Source organism: Mytilus californianus, unplaced genomic scaffold (genome assembly GCF_021869535.1).
Source record: "Mytilus californianus isolate M0D057914Y unplaced genomic scaffold, xbMytCali1.0.p SCAF_9, whole genome shotgun sequence".
NCBI lineage: Eukaryota > Metazoa > Mollusca > Bivalvia > Mytilida > Mytilidae > Mytilus > Mytilus californianus.
This window is the reverse complement of record NW_026262745.1, coordinates 54,408,364-54,433,166: the sequence shown is the minus strand read 5'-3', so window position 1 is coordinate 54,433,166 and position 24,803 is coordinate 54,408,364. Positions and strand designations below refer to the sequence as shown.

The 24,803-nt window shown below is 31.4% G+C and overlaps 1 protein-coding gene and 1 long non-coding RNA gene across 2 annotated transcripts in view; one reads left to right on the top strand and one right to left on the bottom strand.

Moving 5' to 3' along the window:
• The window catches only part of LOC127714950 (uncharacterized), a 66,261-nt gene extending 56,268 nt beyond the window's left edge, over positions 1-9,993 (top strand). Inside the window, exon 2 of the long non-coding RNA XR_007988012.1 lies at positions 9,641-9,993. This is a non-coding gene — a long non-coding RNA (uncharacterized LOC127714950). The remainder of the gene's footprint in view (positions 1-9,640) is intronic.
• LOC127714941 (ufm1-specific protease 2-like) lies at positions 1,614-24,749 on the bottom strand. The gene is made up of 14 exons (XM_052220961.1): positions 24,666-24,749; positions 20,087-20,240; positions 19,033-19,085; positions 18,026-18,236; positions 16,159-16,382; positions 15,823-15,916; positions 13,913-14,064; positions 13,217-13,319; positions 8,647-8,793; positions 5,716-5,894; positions 4,369-4,467; positions 3,935-4,037; positions 2,810-2,934; positions 1,614-1,735 (listed from the first exon to the last, which is right to left on the bottom strand). Exons 1-14 carry the CDS (start codon positions 24,702-24,704, stop codon positions 1,649-1,651), a joined length of 1,770 nt encoding a protein of 589 aa, XP_052076921.1. The 5' UTR covers positions 24,705-24,749; the 3' UTR covers positions 1,614-1,648.
• Positions 24,750-24,803: the final 54 nt, after the last annotated feature.

Below are 24,803 nucleotides of genomic sequence, written 5' to 3'. Positions count from 1 at the left end.
TTTGTATAGTGCCAGTTGTGGCAATAAACTCAGATAATAACACTACTTTAATTGCTGGATTATGTGATGGTTTTGCAACTTTCACTATTATATTACTGATTGTCATAGTAATAAAGAAATATTCAAAGAGGCAAGTATCAAATACTATCAGATATTTACATCTGTATAATAAAATGAATGTTCCACAATCCCTTCAACTGTTAAATCAATGAATGAGACTTATTATACACTTATATCATATTAACTGGCTGTGAGGACATCAGCAAGTTTATTGTTACAGAGATGGAAAATAATGACAAGAAAAACACCAAAACTTAACTTATAAAAAAAAAGGATGTCACATATAGTTTAAATGTGCCATTTGCAGACAAAAGACATGTTGTATATATTTTCTGGTTGTTGATGAGGATGGTACAAAGGCCATAAATATATAATTCTTTTAAACTGACTTCGTGTATAAGTGACTATAAATGAATGGGGTTAATGCATATATGCACTCATTTCAATGAACTTCTAGTTATAATGCATTTATATTACAGGAGCAACCAAACCGAACCTGCAATTTCAAGCACAGGACAAATGAAAAACAGCTTACTGAAATGAATTTCGAGTATATATATATATATATATATATATACATACATAAATCATGAATCATTATCAATAAAAAAACAAGAACAGAATGACATGACTTAATTTATAGAAAATTGTTAATGTTGAATTTTCATGATGTATAAATTGATTGCTTTATGTGCCTCTGAATAATCATTATAATTCTTATTATACTTTTTATACAATTGTTCAAATTATTATTATCATTATTATTGAATTGAATATGTATATATTTTCCTTCTGTTTTTCACAATTACTTTTAAATAAATATAGATCTTATCATATTTATTAATTTTATTAAATTATAGTCTTGGTGGTTTTAGATATTTTTGTAATGTTATAGTTTACACCAAAAACCATTCTTATTGCTAAGGCCCATATTTGATAACTCAATTTTTACATTACCACTTTCTTAATCAGGACAAGAATAGCGGAAATACAATAGATACTCAACAACATATAATCTGTATACAGGATATAGATTATCAGCTCTTCTAACTTTTGATATAAAAAACTTTATATCAATGCAATCACTATTGCTTGCATTCTACGACATCCTTCGCAGCTCAATCAATCAATTATCTCTAATCTTTTACTTCAAAATAATCCTCGGTGATGGGACCCGAATTCCATCCAATTGATGTATAGACGTTGTTAAATTTGAAATCAAATACAACATGAAACTTCACTGTAAAGTTGTCCTTGGTCTAAGTAGTTAAACTACTTTATCACTAGCCTGTCAACACTTAAGTTGTAAGTTCAAACCATGCAAGTGGCAGGTGAGTGTTAGACTTCAATTTTAATTGACTAGGATTGCCAAAAGTTGATGGTTCTCTCCTGTCCCTCCAGCTTCCTCCACCAACAAAAATTGGCTGCTATGAAATAGCCAAAAGTGTTGAAAGTGGCGTTAAACAACAAAATCAGTCAATGCTCTCTAATCTTTTCTGTGTCACTTTTAGTGTTTTGGTATTTTACAATAACCATGCATATAATATAAAAAATAAAAATATTGATCCATTTTATGTATTATTTAAGTTCAAATACAAGTAGGTCTCTGAGGCATACATAAATTGTAATGTGCTGTCTGGTCCCAAAAATCTGTTCCTTTCCAACCACACCAACCCTATAAAAAAAAGATTTCTGATAAACATATTTTCAAGCATTAACAATAATTGAGATATTTCAGTTTAAAATACTGTGATTTCTTAATTAGTGTAGCAAAGAAAGTGGCCTTAAAGTAATCTACTATTTTGTTGTACAGTTTATAATAGTCCTTCACTACAGCACTTAATGTTGATCAAGATAAGAATTGTTTTTGGTGTTTATTTTTATGTATTACTGGAAATGTAGGATATACACCCAAGAACCAGCAAAAAAAAATAACACAAAAAATCAAAAAAACATCTTGAGGTCAACATACTGTCTTCAACAATAGACAGGTGCATTTACAATGGTGAGCTCTAAATTGCTCAGAGTCAATAAAGTTGTGAATAAATAAAACAGAAACTATCAAGGATTTGCAATTTGCAGCCAAATTCACCCCAAATTCTCTAAATGACAATAATTTAATTTTGGATGTAACGCATTTTCTGATTGGCTGACGTTGTTTTGTTTATCAGCTCATAGACATAATATTGTCATGTGACCGTGACATCATCAACGTTTTTTCATGGTTTACTCCAATTTAAAATGAAATTTAGAATTAAATTATAAGAAATGACTGTAATATTTTTTCTGTCTATTCGAAATAACATAACAAATGTGGTGCACACTTTAAAATAAACCGCTACGCAGGTTATTCAGTGTGCACCACATTTTTGATGTTATTTCTTCATAGACAGAAAAAATATTACAGTCATTCCTTAAATAAAATTAAGAGATTAAAAAAAACAACAAAAACAGTAATGAATTAAAATAAGTCAACCAGTTTTATTACCTTAGAAATACATATAGTATATAGATGGTATTAGTACTATCATAAAGTCTTTTTCAAGTAAACATATATATTGCTTCATCTTCTTTTTTATGAAAAATTGAAGAATTATATAATCACACATTTTTAATATCAAGCAATTCACTCCAACCAAGCAATATGTTTTTATAGGGCAGTCATTATACATATTCTACAGATTCCATCAGAATTTTTGCTGTAACATTTTATTTTAGTAGTTTTATTTGTCTGCGAAATAAATCTTACCTTATCTTGAATAACTTTCAACTCTTCTGCACCAGTATAGTGAGGGTCTAGGATCAAAAACTTCAAATCCCCTGTCACATCGTTAAAATCTACTCCTAATATTGTGTGTGCTAATACCCCTCCTCCTGGAAAAGGTTACACAAATTGTCAATAAATATTCAACATGTTCATGCTTCATATTTTGTCTCTCAACAGATATTTTTCAGTATCAAAATACAGAAAACCTGATAAGTATATATTCCTTCAATAAGTATTGTTGATTTTATGGTTCACCAAGCAAACATGCAAACTCAAATTCATTGTTCTCTGTACACACACAAATATAAACATGATATATATATACTGAAACAGTGAATTCTGTTTCAGCTATTTTATATTTTTTACCATTTTTTTGCTAGGACTAAAACATTGAATATTGGTCCTAGGTTTTAGGAAAAGATGTTTACTCTGTGGACACAAAAAATGAAAATATGATGCAATAATGATATCTTAGTTTGTCAAAAACAGGTAACCTTTATGTAATATTTGAAAGAAGTGGTGGCTGTGGCTGGAATCCAGGATTACGTTAAAATTTAACTGTGATTGCTCAATCCTGACATTTAAGCTAAAAATAGGCTAATGCTGAAAAAGTTTGCAGTTGCTTATATCTTGATGTTTTCATTGGCAAAGTTTCAAACAAACCTAATTAAAATTTTATTGACCTTACAGTGTGTACAATGTACACTGTACAATTGTTGGCTACCCTATTCAGGAGTAACAATTTTCAATGGCAGTCAATCAAAATAAGTATGAATGTAGATCCAGTTCACTGACAATTGAGCAAACTATAATTATGTGCAATGACTTCACATTCAAATAATTTGCTGTAAACCTTTAACAACATCCTAACTTTTGATTGATCCTTCAAAAATTTGAGGATAAACCATCATTTTGATAAACCATCATTTTGAAAAATGATGAACCATCATTTTGATAAACCATCATTTTGATAAAACATATAAGAAGAAAATAGAAATTTCTTGAATACAAGTATATTGATAATTATGTCACTTTCACCTTTTAGTTTAAATGTGTTCGTGCTAACAAAAGATTAAATGAACTTCCTCCCATAGAAAGAAACCTTACCAATCATTATAGGTGTTCCTTGTGTTGTGAAATGCTGAGCCAATTCTCTCCCTTTAGAAGACAAATCAGCACCAGCACTGACAAACATTATCTTTGAGGTTACCTGAAATAAAGGAATAATAATGGGTGCAATAAAAGAAATTTACACATAGAATAACAAAAACATAGCTGATTTGTCTCACAAAAATTCTTCTACATGAGTCAGTCACAGTTACCTTGTGATGATTTTTTTGTATTTTAGTTTCTTATTTTTTTGGCTTTCAAGAGTTGTGGATAAACTTTCTCCCATGTAACTGCCAGAAACAGCATGCATAAGTCTCACATTAGCTACTTTGTCCAGAATAGACAAATAAGATGTGGAATGATTGCTAACTAGTTAACAATCCACCAAAGGATATAAACATGTATGGATTTGAAAAGTTTTGGTGACTTACCCCTATTAAATGGTCCAACACATAACTGCATTCCATAGACCCAATCCACTGCCTGGATCCAACAAACTTTGGATCTTTGTCTCCTACATCTACTAATGCCTACAATTTGTAATTGCAGTGTATTAATTTGTACATATACCTTTTAAATCTAGTTATTAAAATTAGCTACAATTTATACAGATTTTCATATTCCATTTAATTCAATTATGCATTCAGTCTGAAAAGAAATACCAGTGACAAGTTGCCTGCTGTATGACCATGTGACCTCTTAAGTAACATGTCTGTATATTACTGTAGTCTGAACCAGGATGGTTGTGTTTTCTTATACTGTAAGTTCTGACCTCTTAAGAAACATGTCTGTATATTACTGCAGTCTGAACCAGGATGGTTGTGTTTTCTTATACCGTAAGCTCCAAAATTTTTGCATGAACTTATTTTTACAATTGTTGAACAATTGACAATAAAGTGCTGTGTCATGAGCACATGATACACCCGTCACTTTTAAAAAGAATAAAGTTCCATAACTCCTCAATGTCATGTCAGAAATTTATAAAAAAAACTAAAGGGAGGTTACTGTGGATTCATTTATTTTCGTTGGTACCAATTTTCGTGGGTTAAGGAAAACTTACATGTTTGTGGATATTTAATTTTGTGGTTTTGCCAAAGTCTGCATACAAGCCTATAGAAAATTTGTTATTCGTTGAACATTTAATTTCGTGGTTCACCTGTACCAACGAAATCCACGAAAATTGGTATCCCACGAATAATAATGAATCCACAGTATTTGAATAGATATAAAGCAGTCACTAAAGTTTCATGAAAACTGCTCAAAGCATTTTTGAGTTATTGTCCAAAAACTGGAAAATCCCCTTTTCATGAATAAAACCCCATAACTCTGAAACGTAAAATCTAAAATTTATAAAAATCGAAAGGAAGCTCATGTCAATAGATATAAACAATTCACCAAAGTTTCATGCAAATTGGTTAATGCATTTTTTGAGTTATTGTCTGATATATTGATGACGGTCAGACAGACAGACAGACAGACGGACAAATAGATGGACACACAGAGGGATGGACGGAGGGACAACGGTATACCATAATACGTCCCATAAACAGGCATATGAAAATGTGAGATTGATTATTGCAATTACAGAAAATACTGCATACAAATATTGCTATCAAATTTTGTTTTTGTGTGAAACCTTTCCTGTTACATTCTTCCCAATAAAACAAACATCAGAAACATCTCTGAATTAGCAGTAACTTTAATCATTCTTGAGAAGCGTAAGTTGACACACTCTTAATATACAATCTGAACATAAAACACCAATGTCTAATTATTACCTGCTGTATTTCTTTATGACCTGGTATAGGTTTCTCAGTATAACCCTGAAGTCTGAACCAGGATATAAGAGTCTGTAGAGAACGGTAAGCACATCCCCACTTATTGTCATCAAATCTGTCCTGCATGTAATGATGGTAGCTGTATAATCCTTGTACAATATATGGAGTACCATCTTTCACTAGGAGAAAAGATGTGAGTTAAAAAAATTTAAACCATGAATATATTCATCACATGGTTGTTGTTATGTGTGTTTATTTTGTAGTTTTGAAAAAACAAGTATTTAAAAATATTTCATCTGATACAATGTTCAGCTAACACACTATTTAATTTACTGTGGATTCATTTATTTTCATGGTCAATTTTCGTGGATTGAGGAAAAAATACATTTTCGTGGATATCTGATTTCGATGTTTTGCCAATCTCTGAATACAAAGCCAATAGAAAATTTGTAGTTTGTTAAACATTTGAATTCACGGTTCACCTCTACCCACAGTAAATGTCATGTTCAGTGAACTGTGAAATCTGGGTCAAAACCATAATTTGGCATATATTCTAAAAAGCTTAAATCATAATGAACATGTGCATTAAGTATCAAGTTGATGTGACCACATTTTCATGATAAAGTGAATTTTAATGTGCGTATTGTTATGCGTTTACTTTTCTACATTGGCTAGAGGTATAGGGGGAGGGTTGAGATCTCATAAACATGTTTAACCCCGCCGCATTTTTGCGCCTGTCCCAAGTCAGGAGCCTCTAGCCTTTGTTAGTCTTGTATTATTTTGAATTTTAGTTTCTTGTGTACAATTTGGAGTTTAGTATGACGTTCATTATCACTGAACTAGTATATATATTTGTTTAGGGGCCAGCTGAAGGACGCCTCCGGGTGCGGGAATTTCTCGCTGCATTGAAGACCTGTTGGTGGCCTTCTGCTGTTGTCTGTTCTGTGGTCGGGTTGTTGTCTCTTTGACACATTCCCCATTTCCATTCTCAATTTTATTAAATCAAATATTTAACCTAGATACACATTCAGGGACTGATGTTTAGCTGTGGTTTGAAAATCACACCCAATTCATATAGACATTGGTTTATGCGAAAATCCCTACCCATACAAAAAAAAGTCATATATTTCATAGGAAAATCATAATCTATTCATATATTTCCCAGCTTTCAGCTAGACATACAATCTGTACATGTCATCTTAATTAGATGTTAACCATACAGGATCATTCATATTAATTACATAAAAAGATCAGTACACAGTTTTTACAGATATCTTGGCAGAAAATGAACATTTATGACCCATTGACACATAAATGTCTGTCTACCCATTGGTTAATTACCTCCATGAAATAGCACCCATTGATATATTTGACATTCCAAAAAAAGTGACATGTCTGTGTATACCTTTATATAGGAAGAGACCCACCTCCTGTGTATTACCCACAGAAATTTTTTTCTATTGTGTCCAACACTCTCATACTTTTTTCTTGGAAAAGCCCATTGTTTCTATTTTCAAATGGTATAGATACCAGTACATAATTCTGTGTAAAATACTGGCAGTTTTTATTATATTTAATTTACATTTACATGGTCTCAACAAAAGTAAATCTGAAATTGAGATTTAATGTACAGTACTTCTGGATAATTATACATCCAGTATATGAACATTAACTAAAATAGGAGACAAAAAAAACTTTGATCGCTGACAATTTTAGTCAACAAGAAATAGATGGTTGCCTATAATTGCATACATCCACTTCATTTGAAATTTGTTGTATAGTTGTGTCATTGGCAATCATACCACATTTTCTTATTTTTACGAAGATTGCATAGATATCAATAAGACCAAATTGGTTGGTAAGTACTTTTTTGCAATAAAAAAATACATGTTTTCCCTTGAAATCACTCAATTTCACTTCTTTCTGTATATAGAGACAATAATAGTGCATTGACTTGACATATCAACAATATAAGGATGAGGCTTAGAAACAGGGAAATGCGAGGCTCTGCCGAGCTTTTTCCCCCGTTTCAAGCCGAATCCTTATATCGTTGATATGTCAAGTCAATACACTATTATTGTCTTTATACTGCAATCTAGATAAAAAACATTTTCAATTGTTGTTTATTGTGTTAATGTTATTTATTCGATTTAAATATTGGGAAGAAGTCCCCTTTAAAAAGGCCTCATATCTGGTGGAGAAATATACAACACAATGAAATGTACATAACCTGTTGAAACCAATCAATGGTGAACGAATTCGTTTGAGTATGAACTAAAATATCAACAATAAGCATAAAATATAATGATTTATGGGTTTCAAACAAAAAATATTAACAAGTGAAATATGTTTTTCCAAAAATTGTAAAAGAAATTAGTTTGAGTCGTTCCACGCTTCGTTGTATACATTGGAAACAAGGACAGGTTGAAGAGGTTGTCATGAATAATGAAATATAGTTTCGGCTCTCCTATTTAAATATTCATGAGGAAAAGTGATATCTGGTCAATGACTGTATATGACATAGAAATATAAAGTCAACGCATTTTGACTGCTCAAATAGAACGAGTGCAGTATAAATGTGTTTATGTAACTCACTCATCATTTATATCAAAAAAGTAAAAACAATGTTGGAAGCAAACAAACATCCACCATATCTATCTAAGCAAGAAACACTGTGGAGCAAGATCAGCTTACCTTTCCAGAGCACCTGAGATCACCCCTGGTTTTTGGTGGGGTTCCTGTTGCTCAGTCTTTAGTTTTCTATTGTGTATTTATGTACTGTTGTTTGTCTTCTGGTCTTTTTGTTTTGTAGCCATAGTGTTGTCAGTTTATTTTCGACTTATGAGTTTGAATGTCCCTTTGGTATCTTTCACCCGTCTTTTATGAAATGAATTTGGTTTGTATGTTTGTATTTTTGTCAAAGCTTCCTACCTCCAGAAGATGATAAACCTGCATGTGGATTTATCAAGTAGCCGTATTTTTCAAGGTCTTCCAAGAACATGTGCTTATTGTTTCTTCTGAAAACTGGTTTATCATCATTTAGACAAAACATTTTGTGTAAATCTCTTCGTCTTTCAACTGAAATTAAATTCAAAAACATTTCTGTTACTGTAAATTCAGACATTATTGCGATGTTTTTATTATTGCTAATAATGTGACTGGGTGAGTATTGCAATAATAATAACTCGCATTCTGATATCTGAAACATACATCTGTTTGTAGATTTTCCGGAAATTGCAATAATTATCTCTTATTTTTGGCAATTATTAAAAAATTGCAATAATTTCTGAATTTACAGTATTATGCTTTGATTTTACCTGAATAACATTTCAACAAACACACAACTACATTTAAATGTACATGTATATTGTGTATTCTACTTTTCAATGTTTACATTGTTAATAAATTACCGAAATGAAAAATAATTCATAGTTTTTGATCAAAAGAAAGTTTTTCTTTGCTTTTAAAAACATGCTATTAGCTGAATAAACTGAAAAAAACTTCTTTTTTTTTTCTCCGAGACAAATTTCCTTGCTGTCTGTATTTTTTGTTTGTGGATTCATCATTTTTTTTGTGGATACCAATTTTCAAAATTGTATTTTCATATATTGATTTTGTTGCTTTGTCAAATTTTACATACAAACCTACAAAAAATTTATGTACACTAAACTCTTAAATTTGTGGTTTGCTATTAACTGCAAAATCCACAAAAATTGGTAACCAACCAATAATAATGAATCCACAGTAGAAAAAAGGCTACAAAATTTAACAAGAGTGCACACGCTGAAATGTCTCGCCTTCTTTACTAATCATTGATATTATGTTGATAGTCCTAAATATAAAGCTTTATTACAACTGTCACATAAACTTAACATTAACCAAGAAAACTAAACATTGACCAATGAACCAGGAAAATGAGGTCAAGGTCAGATGAACCATGCTAGGCAGGCATGTACAGCTAACAATTCTTCCATACAACAAATATAGTTGACCTATTACTTATAGTTTAAGAAAAACAGACCAAAACACAAAACTTAAAACTGAGCAATGAACCTTGAAAATGAGGTCAAGGTAAAAAAAAAACCTGCGTGACTGACAAATAGATCATAAAATATTTCCATACACCAAATATAGTTGAACTATTGCATATAGTATTAGAAAAAAAGACCAAAACTCAAAAACTTAACTTCATCAGAAGGGATTGACAAATATGGCCATTTTTTTTTTATTTCCTCTTGAGTACAGACAAACCTGTGCACAAGGAAAAGTTTTAAGGCATTGCAGAAACTGGATAAATATTTGTCAATTCCCTGAGATGAACCCGAAAGACCCCCCCCACCCCAAAAAAAAAACAAAAAAAACTAAAATTATCTTCAATCTTTGATCAAAATATTGTAAAAAGTCATATTTTCATATTATCTATTTATCTATTTATGTTGCTATGCTAAAATATTTTTTACTTATCTCAATACTTATCTTATTTCATATGCATCAAAAATCAGTAAATGTGATTCTGTTGTGCAAACAAAATTTCAAAAGTTCTTCAATCTGTACATATTCAGCCAATTAATCTTTATGAAGGGACTGGAGTGAACTGTATTCTATGTTAAACATTCATGCATGAGTGACCTTATTTTAACATTTTCACACCTTCCAATGTTTTTGTTAATCACGGTTTAGTAATGATCCCTTAAAAGTTTTTATTATTTATTATCATTATTAATGTTATTTAAAGATTTTTATAAAATAATCTATTTCAATGTAAGTAATCAGCAGTTAAATAATAAAATACATTCCATACACCAAATATAGTTGACCTATTACTTATAGCATCTGAGAAGAAGACCAAACAACAGAAACTTAACATTGACCAATGAACCATGAAAATAAGCTCAAGGTCAGATGAAACCTGTCAGACAGACGTGCACACCTTACAATCATTCCATACACCACATATAGTTGACCTATAACTTATAGTATCTGAGAAGAGGACCAAACAAGAGCAACTTAACATTGACCAATGAACCATGAAAATGAGGTCAAGGACAAATGACACCTGCCAGACAGACATGTACACCTTACAATCATTCCATACACCAAATATAGTTGACCTATTACTTATAGTTTAAGAAAAACAGACCAAAACACAAAACTTAAAACTGAGCAATGAACCTTGAAAATGAGGTCAAGGTAAAAAAAAAACCTGCGTGACTGACAAATAGATCATAAAATATTTCCATACACCAAATATAGTTGAACTATTGCATATAGTATTAGAAAAAAAGACCAAAACTCAAAAACTTAACTTCATCAGAAGGAATTGACAAATATGGCCATTTTTTTTTTTATTTCCTCTTGAGTACAGACAAACCTGTGCACAAGGAAAAGTTTTAAGGCATTGCAGAAACTGGATAAATATTTGTCAATTCCCTGAGATGAACCCGAAAGACCCCCCCCCCCCCACCCCAAAAAAAAAACAAAAAAAACTAAAATTATCTTCAATCTTTGATCAAAATATTGTAAAAAGTCATATTTTCATATTATCTATTTATCTATTTATGTTGCTATGCTAAAATATTTTTTACTTATCTCAATACTTATCTTATTTCATATGCATCAAAAATCAGTAAATGTGATTCTGTTGTGCAAACAAAATTTCAAAAGTTCTTCAATCTGTACATATTCAGCCAATTAATCTTTATGAAGGGACTGGAGTGAACTGTATTCTATGTTAAACATTCATGCATGAGTGACCTTATTTTAACATTTTCACACCTTCCAATGTTTTTGTTAATCACGGTTTAGTAATGATCCCTTAAAAGTTTTTATTATTTATTATCATTATTAATGTTATTTAAAGATTTTTATAAAATAATCTATTTCAATGTAAGTAATCAGCAGTTAAATAATAAAATACATTCCATACACCAAATATAGTTGACCTATTACTTATAGCATCTGAGAAGAAGACCAAACAACAGAAACTTAACATTGACCAATGAACCATGAAAATAAGCTCAAGGTCAGATGAAACCTGTCAGACAGACGTGCACACCTTACAATCATTCCATACACCACATATAGTTGACCTATAACTTATAGTATCTGAGAAGAGGACCAAACAAGAGCAACTTAACATTGACCAATGAACCATGAAAATGAGGTCAAGGACAAATGACACCTGCCAGACAGACATGTACACCTTACAATCATTCCATACACCAAATATAGTTGACCTATTGCTTATAGTATTAGAAAAACAGACCAAAACACAAAAACTTAACATTGACAAATGAACCATGAAAATGAGGTCAAGGACAAATGACACCTGCCAGTCAGACATGTACACCTTACAATCATTCCATACACCAAATATAGTTGACCTATTGCTTATAGTATTAGAAAAACAGACCAAAACACAAAAACTTAACATTGACCAATGAACCATGAAAATAGGTCAAGGACAAATGACACCTGCCAGACAGACATGTACACCTTACAATCATTCCATACACCAAATATAGTTGGCCAATGGCTTATAGTATTAGAAAAACAGACCAAAACACAAAAACTTAACATTGACCAATGAACCGTGAAAATGAGGTCAAGGTCAGATGAAACCTGCCAGACTGACATGTATCCCTTATAATCATTCCATACACACCATATAGCTGACCTACTGCTTGTAGTATCTGAGAAACGGACCTAATCATGTAACTTTATCCTTGATCATTGATCCATGAAATGAGGCTGAGGTCAGGTGAACCCTGTCTGATGGACATGTAGTTGTTGCAAGGAACCCATATACCAAATATAGTTATCCTATTACTCATAATAAGTGAGAAATTTACATAACAAAAAAACTAAACTTTTTTTTCAAGCAGTCGCTGAACCATGAAAATAAGGTCAAGGACATTGGACATATGACAGACGGAAAGTTCGTAACATAAGGTATCTGCATACAAAGTATGAAGCATCCAGGTCTTCTACCTTCTGAAATATAAAGCTTTATACAAAAAGTTTACGCCGCCGTCGCCGCCGCTGGATAGTAATACCTATGTCTCACTTTCTGCGACTTTCGACGCAGGCGAGAAAAAAATACTATTCCACTACTAACTATAAAAGTCAGCTGATAAAAGTAGGAGAAACTTATATAAAAATAAGAAGATGTGGTGTGATTGCCAATGAGACATCTCTGCACAAGAGACCAAATGACACAGAAATTAACAACTATAGCTCACCGTACAGCCTTCAACACAAAATGACAAATGTAAAACATTTCAAACGAGAAAAATAATGGCCATATTTATGTACAAAATAATGAATGAAAAACAAATATACAGCAACAAACGACAACCACTGAAATACCGGCTCCTGACTTGGGACAGGCACATACAGAATAATAAACCCTTGTATTGCATCACATCTAACATTAGTGGGATCATTATCCAAAATTTTAAGAAACTGTCAGAAGAAGGTAAAAAAGCTCATAAATCTTTACCTAAATCATCATCAGACATTTTTGAAGGATAAGTTACAGTAAGAAAAGTATTCAGGCTTAATGGCTGGAAATGGTATGGTTGTGGTGTCTGAAAATCTCCTCTCTAAAACAAATGAATAATATTATTATCAAAATAATCAATTGGCAATATTTAGACACTAAATTGCAATCTTGCTAATCTATCGTAATCGAAATTACAAATATAAAATCTCAATCTTTATTTTCAGTAGGGTTAGGTATGCTCAATCCTTAATTTCATGTCTTTTCTGTACTGTTTTTGTATTTTTATGTTGGTTTTTTTTTCAAATTGACTATGTAATGTCTGTCTCTCTTAAACGTGTTTTTTTTTTATTCTGACATTTTTTTTCAAATGATCATAGAGAAATATAAAAGAATATTTATCTATTTCATTTTATCTTATTAAATCACTTTAAATTTATAAAAGTGAACAACCAAATCAGGAAACTATAGCATTGAGTAACATGGGCATAAGATTTACAAGAGCCCGACAAACAATAAATTATTGTGTTTATGCAAAACGTACAGGATTTCTTAACCAACAAATTGAACTAAATTTGAAAAATTGTACAAATCAGGGAAGTTTTATCCTCATTTCTAGGTGTCTACTGCCGTATCCGAAAGAAGAAAAAAAAATTTGCAGAAAAGTGCTGAATCCAATGAAAAAAAACCAATTACCTTGGAATGCTGCATCAAACAGTTGGTCATTGCCTTTAATTGACGACACACACTTGTTGACATAGCTACAGCTAGTTTACTAACAGTAGTATCAGTTGTCACTGTGGATATTGTGTCAATACATAATGTAAGGTCCACTGATTTAGTGTTTACTGTAAAATAAAAACTGAGAATGGTCAATTTGTAAAAGTGTATGTCACTTTCAGACCTGGCCTTGCAGTCATTAAAATTTGGAGTACAATTATCATACTTAGACTCAGAATTTAAAATCATTATACTGGATTTGGAGATTTTAGCACAAAATTGTATTCCGAGTAATGAGTAAAGTTTTATGACCGTAAGCCCTTATGATTAATAAAATAACCATAAACAAATCATTGTATGTATTAAATAGAAACACATTTAATAATTAAAATGTCAATATTATGCACAAATACTATAAATCTACTAGATTTCACGACTTTCACAAGTAGTAAAAAAAAAACAAATATAGATAAATTGTTGCTAAAATATAAAATAATACTTGGATCTTTCATTTATAAATACATCAAAGAAAAAAGGAAAATTGCAAAAATACATCATTGCTAAGTCAGCTCATCTCGTTATTTTTATTTTTAAAGTATATTATATATTTAAGCTGCTATTTAACATAAAATATTATTATATTTTGTTATTAAAACATCATATATTCACCCTGCTATTAGTTTTTTAACTTATTAAATATGAAAAGAAATGTACATAATTCATAGGGAGGAAACAGGAACAGCCAAACATTCCTAATGCTTGGTGTAAAATATCAACAAACATAATGCCTACACATGTTAAAATGAACAAAGAGCATGACATGAAGGAATTATTTCTTTTAAATAATGTATCAGCAAAAATACGTTTGTTGACAACCAAGCTTAGTATATGTTAAAAATGAACTCAATCCAAAGGACAAACTAGATCTTGTATTTCAAGTTCAAAACAGTAAACATAAATATACATAAAAAGTTTTCAGCAGGCTAATGCAAGTATTTTTAAGAACTAAATGTTTTCTCATTACCAGTGCAAATAAACTCATCATAGATACCAGGATTAAAATTTTGTACGCCATGCATGTGTTTTGTCTGCAAGAGACTCATCAGTGACGCTCGAATAAAAAAAATTTAAAAGGCGAAATAAAGTATGAAGTTGAAGAGCATTTAGGAGTCAAAATTGCTAAAGATTTTGCCACATACAGCTAAGGCAATCTATTCCTGAGGTAGAAAATCCTTTGTATTTTGAATTTTAAAAACAGTTAATTCATAATTATGACCATATCAATGATAATTCATGTCAACATGTCAAGCACTGTCAAACTGTTGTCATGCTTGTTTTTTTTAGGAAAGATCAAACTCAGGAACTATCAAATTTTATAAAACATTGCTTATATTTCTATATGCCAATGTTTACTAATCAAACTTTCATTTCTTTTCATTTATCTTTTCCTGATTTTAAATTGTTTTTTCTGTTTTTCATTGGATGAGTGAATACATTTGATATTTGACTGCCCGTACAAGACATCAATGACCTCTAAAATGTTTATGCGATAAGAGAAAATGGCTGATATCAGCAACTAGGTCTGTAGAAATTTTGCTAACCACACTTATTAAAGTTAACTGAATGTTAGCAGCACATTTAAACAGAAAATGTTTGGAATGTATTTTATTTTATCATAAATACACTAAAAGAAGAAATGTGTTTATGCTGTTATCAAACTACAACAATAAAAATTTACAAAGATATTTCTTTTATCTGTAATAATAGATCTCAAATAAATTCTGGATTTACAGTCTATAGATATGACAAAGCTGTCAAAATATATGTAAAATAAATCCCTAACCATTCCAAGAAAGCTAAAATCTGTATAAATCTCATGCACATACCAATATTATGGTATATAACTGGGGCACAAGGTGGGATATTTTCATCTGTAGGTGTTCCACTTCTCTTAAAGTATGTTGTAAATTGTAACGTTTCCTGAAAAATTAAACACATCATACATGTTATTATAAACATAAAAAGATGTAAGCAAAAATCACAACATTTAAAGGAAATGTGGACTCTATAGTTTTTTATGTGTTTGATGTCTGTAAAATCTTCAGGTTAATAACTACGATGAATGAATATTGAGTCGATGTAAGGGAGACAAAAAACTTATGCAATATTAGGAAATAAATTAATTAATTAGGAAATAAGAAATATATAAAGTAAAAAAATACCAAATGTTTATCTTTTTTCTTCCTGGTCCTTTTGTAAATTCCACCATCCTCCTCTATCAAGTCATACAAATCTACACATTTACTGTCTTTAGTTAACGTTATACCACATGACTGGTTTCCACCAATCAATACATTGCTCTGTTGAAGTTTATACATTATACAGCCAGACTTTATTATTTTACATTGTCTGTCTATTTCTTTACTCAAGCTCTTTTTCCATGATTCTGAAATGAGTTGAGAACAAAAACATAATGTTCAATCCGAATAATATTATCTAAGCACATTGTTTTGAACTTAATGGAAAGTATATGAACATTCCATAGTATTAACTTACACTTTATTTGCAAAATTTAAGCACTGAGTAGACAAATATCCCTACCCCTATCCCTGTTAGCTTAAGTGAAAATACATATATCTTTATATCTAGAAGACCTAGATGAGAGAAAGACACGAAGAAGAGAGGCGAAAGATACCAAAGGGACATTCAGACTCATAAGTCGAAAACAAACTGACAATGCCATGGCTAAAAAAGAAAAAGACTAACAGTACACAAAACACAACACAGAAAATTGAAGACTGACCAACACAAACCCCACCAAAAACTGGGGGTGATCTCAGGTGCTCCGGAAGGGAATTCTAAATTGCATAACAAGTTACAACTAATGTTATGCTAGATGGCTAATTTCATACCAATATTTGCTGAAGAATATTTTTACCACAAAAAATTTCAATATGACATAAAAGGAAACATTGAGAGAAGACAAATGTATTGAGGAACCACAAGAACATAAACAAGAGGTTCATAAGGGCCTAATTCCTTTCCCTGGCAAAAACATGGTTATTTGATAATTTTTTACCTTTTTCAAAATAAGTATCTAAACAAACAGCATTTTTTTAAGGGCATTCATTTAGTTAGATCAAGAGGAATAAATTATATCCCTGATTCAAATAGCCCTCCACTACATGTAAGTTGTCATCACAATATCAAAGACCATTGTAGTTATCTGTAGAACTCAAATTTAATTGTTTCTTTTTTACTTTTTACAGTAAATGTATCTCTATTTTCAAGATGATCAATCAGAAAAACTAACCAAAAATCACTATTCAAGGGCAATAACTTCTACAAGAAGTCATCTGTTGATTTGGGTGTAATGGGATGTATACACTTCTTGACATTCTGGGCATTTTTGCACTATTAGATTTATCTCTATCTATTAAAGTTTTCAAGATGTTTAACAATAAAAGCATTTTACCCTTACATTCTATTTCTATACATGTTAGATATGGTAAACAGTATCATTCAATATAATGTTCAATATTTGGCAAATTTCACATTTTTGTGATACATTCCTCCTTTGAAATCTATCATGGAAAAGTGAGCAGGATAAGAAGAAAATGGACTTACATGTGTGAATGTTTACAGTCACAAAACTCTTACCTACCTTCATTGTCTCCTATATCTACAGTCACATCAATACAACATGTATTCCTGGCTATGATACATGTATTTACAACACTCTTCCCTACCTTCATTGTCTCCTATATCTACAGTCACATCAATACAACATGTATTCCTGGATATGATACATGTATTTACAACACTCTTCCCTACCTTCACTGTCTCCTATATCTACAGTCACATCAATACAACATGTATTCCTGGCTATGATACATGTATTTACAACACTCTTCCCTACTTTCATTGTCTCCTATATCTACAGTCACATCAATACAACATGTATTCCTGGCTATGATACATGTATTTACAACACTCTTCCCTACCTTCACTGTCTCCTATATCTACAGTCACATCAATACAACATGTATTCCTGGATATGATACATGTATTTACAACACTCTTCCCTACCTTCACTGTCTCCTATATCTACAGTCACATCAATACAACATGTATTCCTGGCTATGACACATGTATTGACAACACTCTCCTCTGAAATGTTTACAGTAACAGAACTCTTCCCATCCTCTGCTGTCCAAAAGTTAAAATTATCTTCAGATAAAAGATTGGTCAGGTTATCTGGTAAGGTTAGAATTAGTAACTGGGAAAACTGTGTAGATAACTGAAATATATAAGAATTATCACAAGGTATTTAGCATACTGGTAATAAAACCCATCATTGTTTTGATTTGGTTCTACTTTTGGGTTTTTAATGCTCTACATAGTTTTGTTGTAAGTTTTGAACTTTCATATATTTTGGCCTTAAGCATCCCTGATGGTGTCACGGAATAGAAGTTCCTTCATAATATAAGTTCCAAAAGGAAAAAATATTCTGGAATATTATTTCCACAGGAATAAATATTACAGTATATGTTCCTAACGGAATAAATGGTATAGAATATTTGTTCCAACAGGAATAGATATTATGACATTGTTTATAACAAAGTTTCCAGTGGAACTTCTGTTAGGCGGAACAAATATACGTTTACAATGATACATTAATTGTCAAATTCACATCTGATGCAATAAAATTGGTACTGTTAATATTATATAAACTACCACTGGGTCAACACTTCTGCAGGTGGACTGTTAATCCACAATGGTATCACCAGCCAAATATCTTGATACATCTGGTATGAAAATGGGATGATGTTTTAATGAAATATGTTGTTATAAATCATTGAAAATCCGATAAATCCAAATTAAGGAATGTATCTCCCTTTTCCATAGTTCTGATTCATTGTCTTGATAATGCACTACTTTTAGGTCATTTTATATTTAGTTTTGAACTTTTAAATATTTAGGCCTCATGCATCACTGAAGAGGCATGAATTTTAAAAGGCGCATCTGGTGCAGTAAAATTGGTACCATTAATGTTATCATATATACTCCTCTGTGTTATTTTACATGTAACATACCTTTTTCAGTAAATCTTTACTTTTGTGATGGAAGTAACCCACTATGAACACACCTGAAATAGAGATTCCATTGTATGACAAAAATGCTGCCAATGGCAAATAAACAAAATAGTTTTTGGGCCATACAAAATTGGGTACAAAAGCCTAGTTTATGAAGTTGAAGTAGAAGAAATATTGTTCATTCAGGGAAGTTTCAAACTTAATTAATATTAACATGTATGGTTTAAAAAACATATTATCTAAAATGGCTTCCAGAAAAATTTAAGATAGCTGGACATTATATTTTGATCTCGTTTTTTGATCTCTTTATACTTGGTAACTAAAGGTATTCAAGACAATCAAGGAAACCACTGGGTAATAAGGGTAATGTTCAATTTGGTCACAACACATAAAGAAGATTTTTATTTACACTTTTGATATGTATGGATTTCTGTAAACTGACCGTATCTCATGCTTAATTTGAAAGCAGTTCCCTTCACTGAGAGCTCATTATTCTGTCAGGTATTTGAACAGCTGTATCTTACCTGTCGAAAAACCAATTAACCTTGATATATAGTTTTTACTGGTTTAGTGATAGTGTTTAATTAGGGCTTGTTTATACAGTAAATATTCCTCATTGAACTTGCAGCAAGGGAGGTGAGTTTTTGAACCATGTTTAAGTAGATATAAGAAGATGTGGTATGAGTGCCAATGAGACAACTCTCCATCCAAGTCAAAATTTATAAAAGTAACCCATTATAGATCTTGTTGTGACTTTGTGATGAAGAACAGCAATAAAAGCACTATACTATTATCTTTGTTTTTTTTATACATGTGTGGACGTGTAGTGAATTGATACACCATATCCTTTCTTTTCAACCATAATCCTTAAAGTACATTGAATTTTATAAGACGTTTCATGATCAGGCAATGGCAATTTATGTCAAATTGTATGTAACAATCAAAATTGTTTTATTTTTACGTTGTGTACATCTTAATTCTGTAAATCAACTCAAATTCTCCATGGCTTTTTCAAATATTAAAAAAATTGTAATTCAAGATAAAAAATTCTAACCTCCAGGTAGATATGTATCAATGTCTTCCAATTCTGCTAACACATTATTAGACATACAACGGACACATGCAGAAACTGTCAAAATATCATCACTTGAGTAACCTATCAATAACCCCACCGCTTTGTCATCTTTACAACTGATCTGTTGTAGTTGCTGAAAAGTCAGAAATATCAAATTTTAACATTTTAAATAAACAGTGCATTAGCATGATGAATTCATACAACTACTGTAAATTCAGAAATTACTGCATGCATTTATTATTGAGATTTTTGAAGACTGAACAATAAACTGTTATCACAGAGATATGTCTCGCCTTTTTGTAATTTTGATAATGCAAATGTTGAAATTAAAATAGTAATACTTTAACATGTAAGTTATGCAAAAGTTTCAAAGTCGATGAACCATGACTGAGGGGGCGGGCCAAATATTCTCCATGGAAATGAGATGTGCTAATGCTTATACAATTGAACACCAATTTACATTGGCCTACCACTAATGGTTCCCCTTGAACTGACCTAATCACAAACTAATACATGTAAACTTAGCAAAATTTTCAAAGTCTATAGACCATGACTTATGGGGCGGAGCCAAATAATCTCCATGGAAATGAGATATGCCAATGCTTATACAACTGCATACCAAATATCATTGACCTACCACTAGTGGTTCCCCATAAATTGACCTAATCACAAACTAATACATGTAAACTATGAAAAGTTTCAAAGTCAATAGACCTTGACTGAGGGGGCAGGGCCAAATAATCTTCATGGTAATGAGATGTGCCAATGCTAATACAACTGCATACCAAATATCATTGACCTACCACTAGTGGTTCACCATGAACTAGACCTAATCACAAATTAATACATTGTTTACGCTGCCGCTGACGCCGGGAACAGCATACCTATGTCTCGCTTTTTGACTCCGTCAAGGCGAGACAAAAATGGGAGATTAATGATAGCGATTTCAGAAAAATCTTCATACATGTCATACAGATATATATACATGTATCAGGTGTATCATAATGGGTGTTGTTATTATTGCCATACTTACCCTGTCACATTATTGTGGGTCTCATTTGGGTGTAAGTGTGATGCGGGTTTAGCCGATTTTTTGTAAGCGTGACACATGAAAAGTCAAATACTTTGCGTTAAAACCGGAAACGAAGTCAGGCGGGACATGTGAAATTACAAGCGCTATTATTACAATGATGAGCGGGATACGGGATTCTGACAAAACAATAAGCGGGATCCGGGATCAGACTCCCCCAATGAGACCCCCCATTATTCGCATTAATAAAAAGCTCACATTAATTTGTGAATTTACAGTATTATTGACTATAATGTAAGGTACTGGGGAATGTTATATTGAAACAAATGGGTATTAAATTGTGCAGTGTAATTTATAAGTAAATACTTAATTTGTGGCAAGATTGACAAATATTTTATAATGATTTTTTTTTACAATTGTGGCAGTAATCCACTATACTTATTACTATGATCACAAGTCAAAATTCAAGCTTTTACCAAATATTATCTTTTAAACTTAATGGTAGTGTTCTTACGCATAGTAACTTGGCTCGCAGCGAGCAAGCGAAACATTTTACATTTGTAATCAAAGATATGGCATTAATTTACTATTTTTATGGATTTCACAAGCCAAAGTTTCACTTTTTGCCAATAAATTACAGGGGGAGGCATTTCATTAGCCAAAACATAGTTTTACAAGTTAGGTGTGTACATATGTTGGTACTAGGGTGATATATATCCAGTAAAGCAACTGATTTTATGTGAAAGCTCTGGAATTTGAAATGAGTTTATCATTGTTTACATTTTTTTGTGTACAAGTGTTACGGCAGGGAATGTATGTAATTACTCATGGGTTACCTTCTCCATGCTATATATCATGTAATTCCCGTATTAAGGATCATTTCTGGTAACCAAATATTCATATTTAAACATCTGATATGCCTGGTATACATAGGGAAATACTTTAACTGCAATTGTTTACTGACCGGCGATTTTGCCGTCTGCCATTTTGTGGGGAATGAAACGTTGATTTTATCTCTCTTAATACCAATTCGTCCCCTGGACAATTGATCTAATATTGTATTTTTAATACCACACATTTAATATCTTATGGTCATACCCTGCCGGACACAAATATATTGTAAATATTTAGATGGTTGTGATGAACTATGTTTTAATGTTATTTACTTCTATTTACTTGCGAATATCGTCTGCTAAATTAATGCGCATGCAGTGGTGTCCGATTGCATATTTCAAGTTATTTTATTGATATTATGAGCTCTATTGTTTAGTTTTAATGTTTTATGTTAAAGGACAATCATAGGACAACTCAAGATGATTTCAATTCTATGTTTTTCAATATCGTAATTTTGTATAGTTCCAGCTTCCCGGAAAGGACAAGTAACTATTGGATTAGTATGTCACGTGACACTTATGACTTTTGTATATAAACGCGTGAGCATTCAGTAATGGCAGATAGCCCAGAGTTCTGCTGGCGGCAAGTTCAAAAAGTTCACTATCATTAAAATTGTAAACAAAGCAGTAAAAATAGGCTTAAGGTGAGCATAAGGATAAATATGGAATATTAGTAGCCGTCTTTTTGTACAGTAAGCTATCTCCCACCACGTCGGACACCACAAATATGAATTTAGATCGTAATTTAGTTCCTATGCACTATGATATATTATACTGTATGCAAGTATTAGAATTGTCATAATTCGTTATTTATTCAAATATATTTAAACAGTTCCACAAATAAAACTGTTAACATTGAAATGATATTCTATCTTTATCAATCTTGGATACATATAAAAAAAAAAGGAATATGCATTTACACTGGTAAAACAACTTGAGCTGGAGGACGCTCGTTCAAAATTAAAACTATGGAAAGCCGTTAGCAACACAAATAGCACAGTAACAAATAAATACAAAGGAAGCCGTTTAATACACATACATTAACCAAACAGAGGAACTATATTTAAACACAAACTGAGGTGCTCCGGGGAGCAGATACTGCATTTTATGAGTGTTCGTATGTAAACTGCCCAGTATAGGACAGGATACTCTCGGGTTGCTTACAATAAACATGATAAAAAGATAGTCATAGGCAGAGGCACATGTACAGAAAGTAAAAATTCTGTGATTTATTTTTTTAAACTTTCTATGGTAAAAAGTAGAGAATTTTTTTTTATTTTAAATTTTCACCTGAAATAGAAATGAAAAGCAGATATGACGACATATTTTTGTGTCTTTAAGTTAGTGTCTCATTGATGTCATTAACCAAATGCTACTTCTATTCAATGATTATTTCCCAAAAGGATTTGTAATTGGTAATACTTAGTATATGTAAGAGAATGATAATCCCTTTCTTCATGATTAAGTACATATTCCAAAATAATGTTTTAAATAGCTCTTATAACAAGAAGTTGAAAAAGAGTTAAGGGATTGCTTCAGTAATTTTAATCAGAGGATAACTCTTTCCAAAGATAAATGTTTAAACCATATAGTAAACATCTGAAACAAAGCATTTTTATTACTTTAATTTGTCTTTAATAAATTGATTCACCAACTATCAATATTTCCATATGTTCTCTTTCAAAAATTTCCTCCCTCAGCTCATACACCTTATCGCTATTTAGTTCAATCACTTAGACAAATTCCTGTTTGTGTCAAGTGTCGATAAAACAGTAATGAGCTGAGGGAGGAAAAAGTTTATGAAAATAATTTTAATAGATTATGATCCAATTTCTTGAAACACAATGTAAAGTAATAAAAATGCTTTGTTTTTAAAAAGATTTGCTATGGTTTAAACATGTCTCTTTAAAAAGTTTTATGCATAATACATAGTTAAAACAGGGTCCCAGATAACTTCAACTGGTTTGTAACATATTGAAAAAAAATGTGTAATTTCAGAACTTATAAATCAGGATTGGAATAAATGATCATATTAACATATATAGTCCAAAAAATTATGACGTCTTGAAAGGCTATTATATTTTTTGTCTTTGACGCCTTACATCAACGGAAGGAGTCAAAGCAAAAATTTAAAATAGCCTTCCAAGACGTCATAATTATTTGGACTAATTTACATAGTGATAAGTAAGGTGCATTACTGACATGACTAATGACCTTTGTTGTGGCAACGCTTGACCTCAACCAGAATTTTTTAAGTAACTGTTTTTTTTTTCCAGATTTGACTAAATAGAAATAAGGTTTATTAGACACTCCACAAAGATTTGATTAAGGACCCCTGTCACTTTTTAGAAAAGTGTTTGTATAGTTGAAAGTCCAACGGGACTATAACTGATCATAACTTTAATGGTTCTTGTAAGGTTGTGTTTGGTGATGTGCAGTTCATACACAAAACCGTGTGAGCAGTGGACATGGTGGATGTCACAGTCTTAGAGCCATAGAGGAGTCGTCGTAGAGAGAGGGTTACCATATTGACGATGTTACAGTTACTTAAAGATAACGGTATAGTATTCTCAGATATGGTTTTGTTGATAAAAAATAAAAGAAATTAATAAATGAACACTTTGTTTTGTCAAACCTTCGCAACAGACGAATGACAGATGATTATTCGTGGCATCTTCTCCTAACACTTCGCACATGAAGTCTACACTTCCGGTTTTAGTATGCGTATGAATCTCAAAATGAAAGTGAAAGTAAGAAAAAAAATAACCTTAAT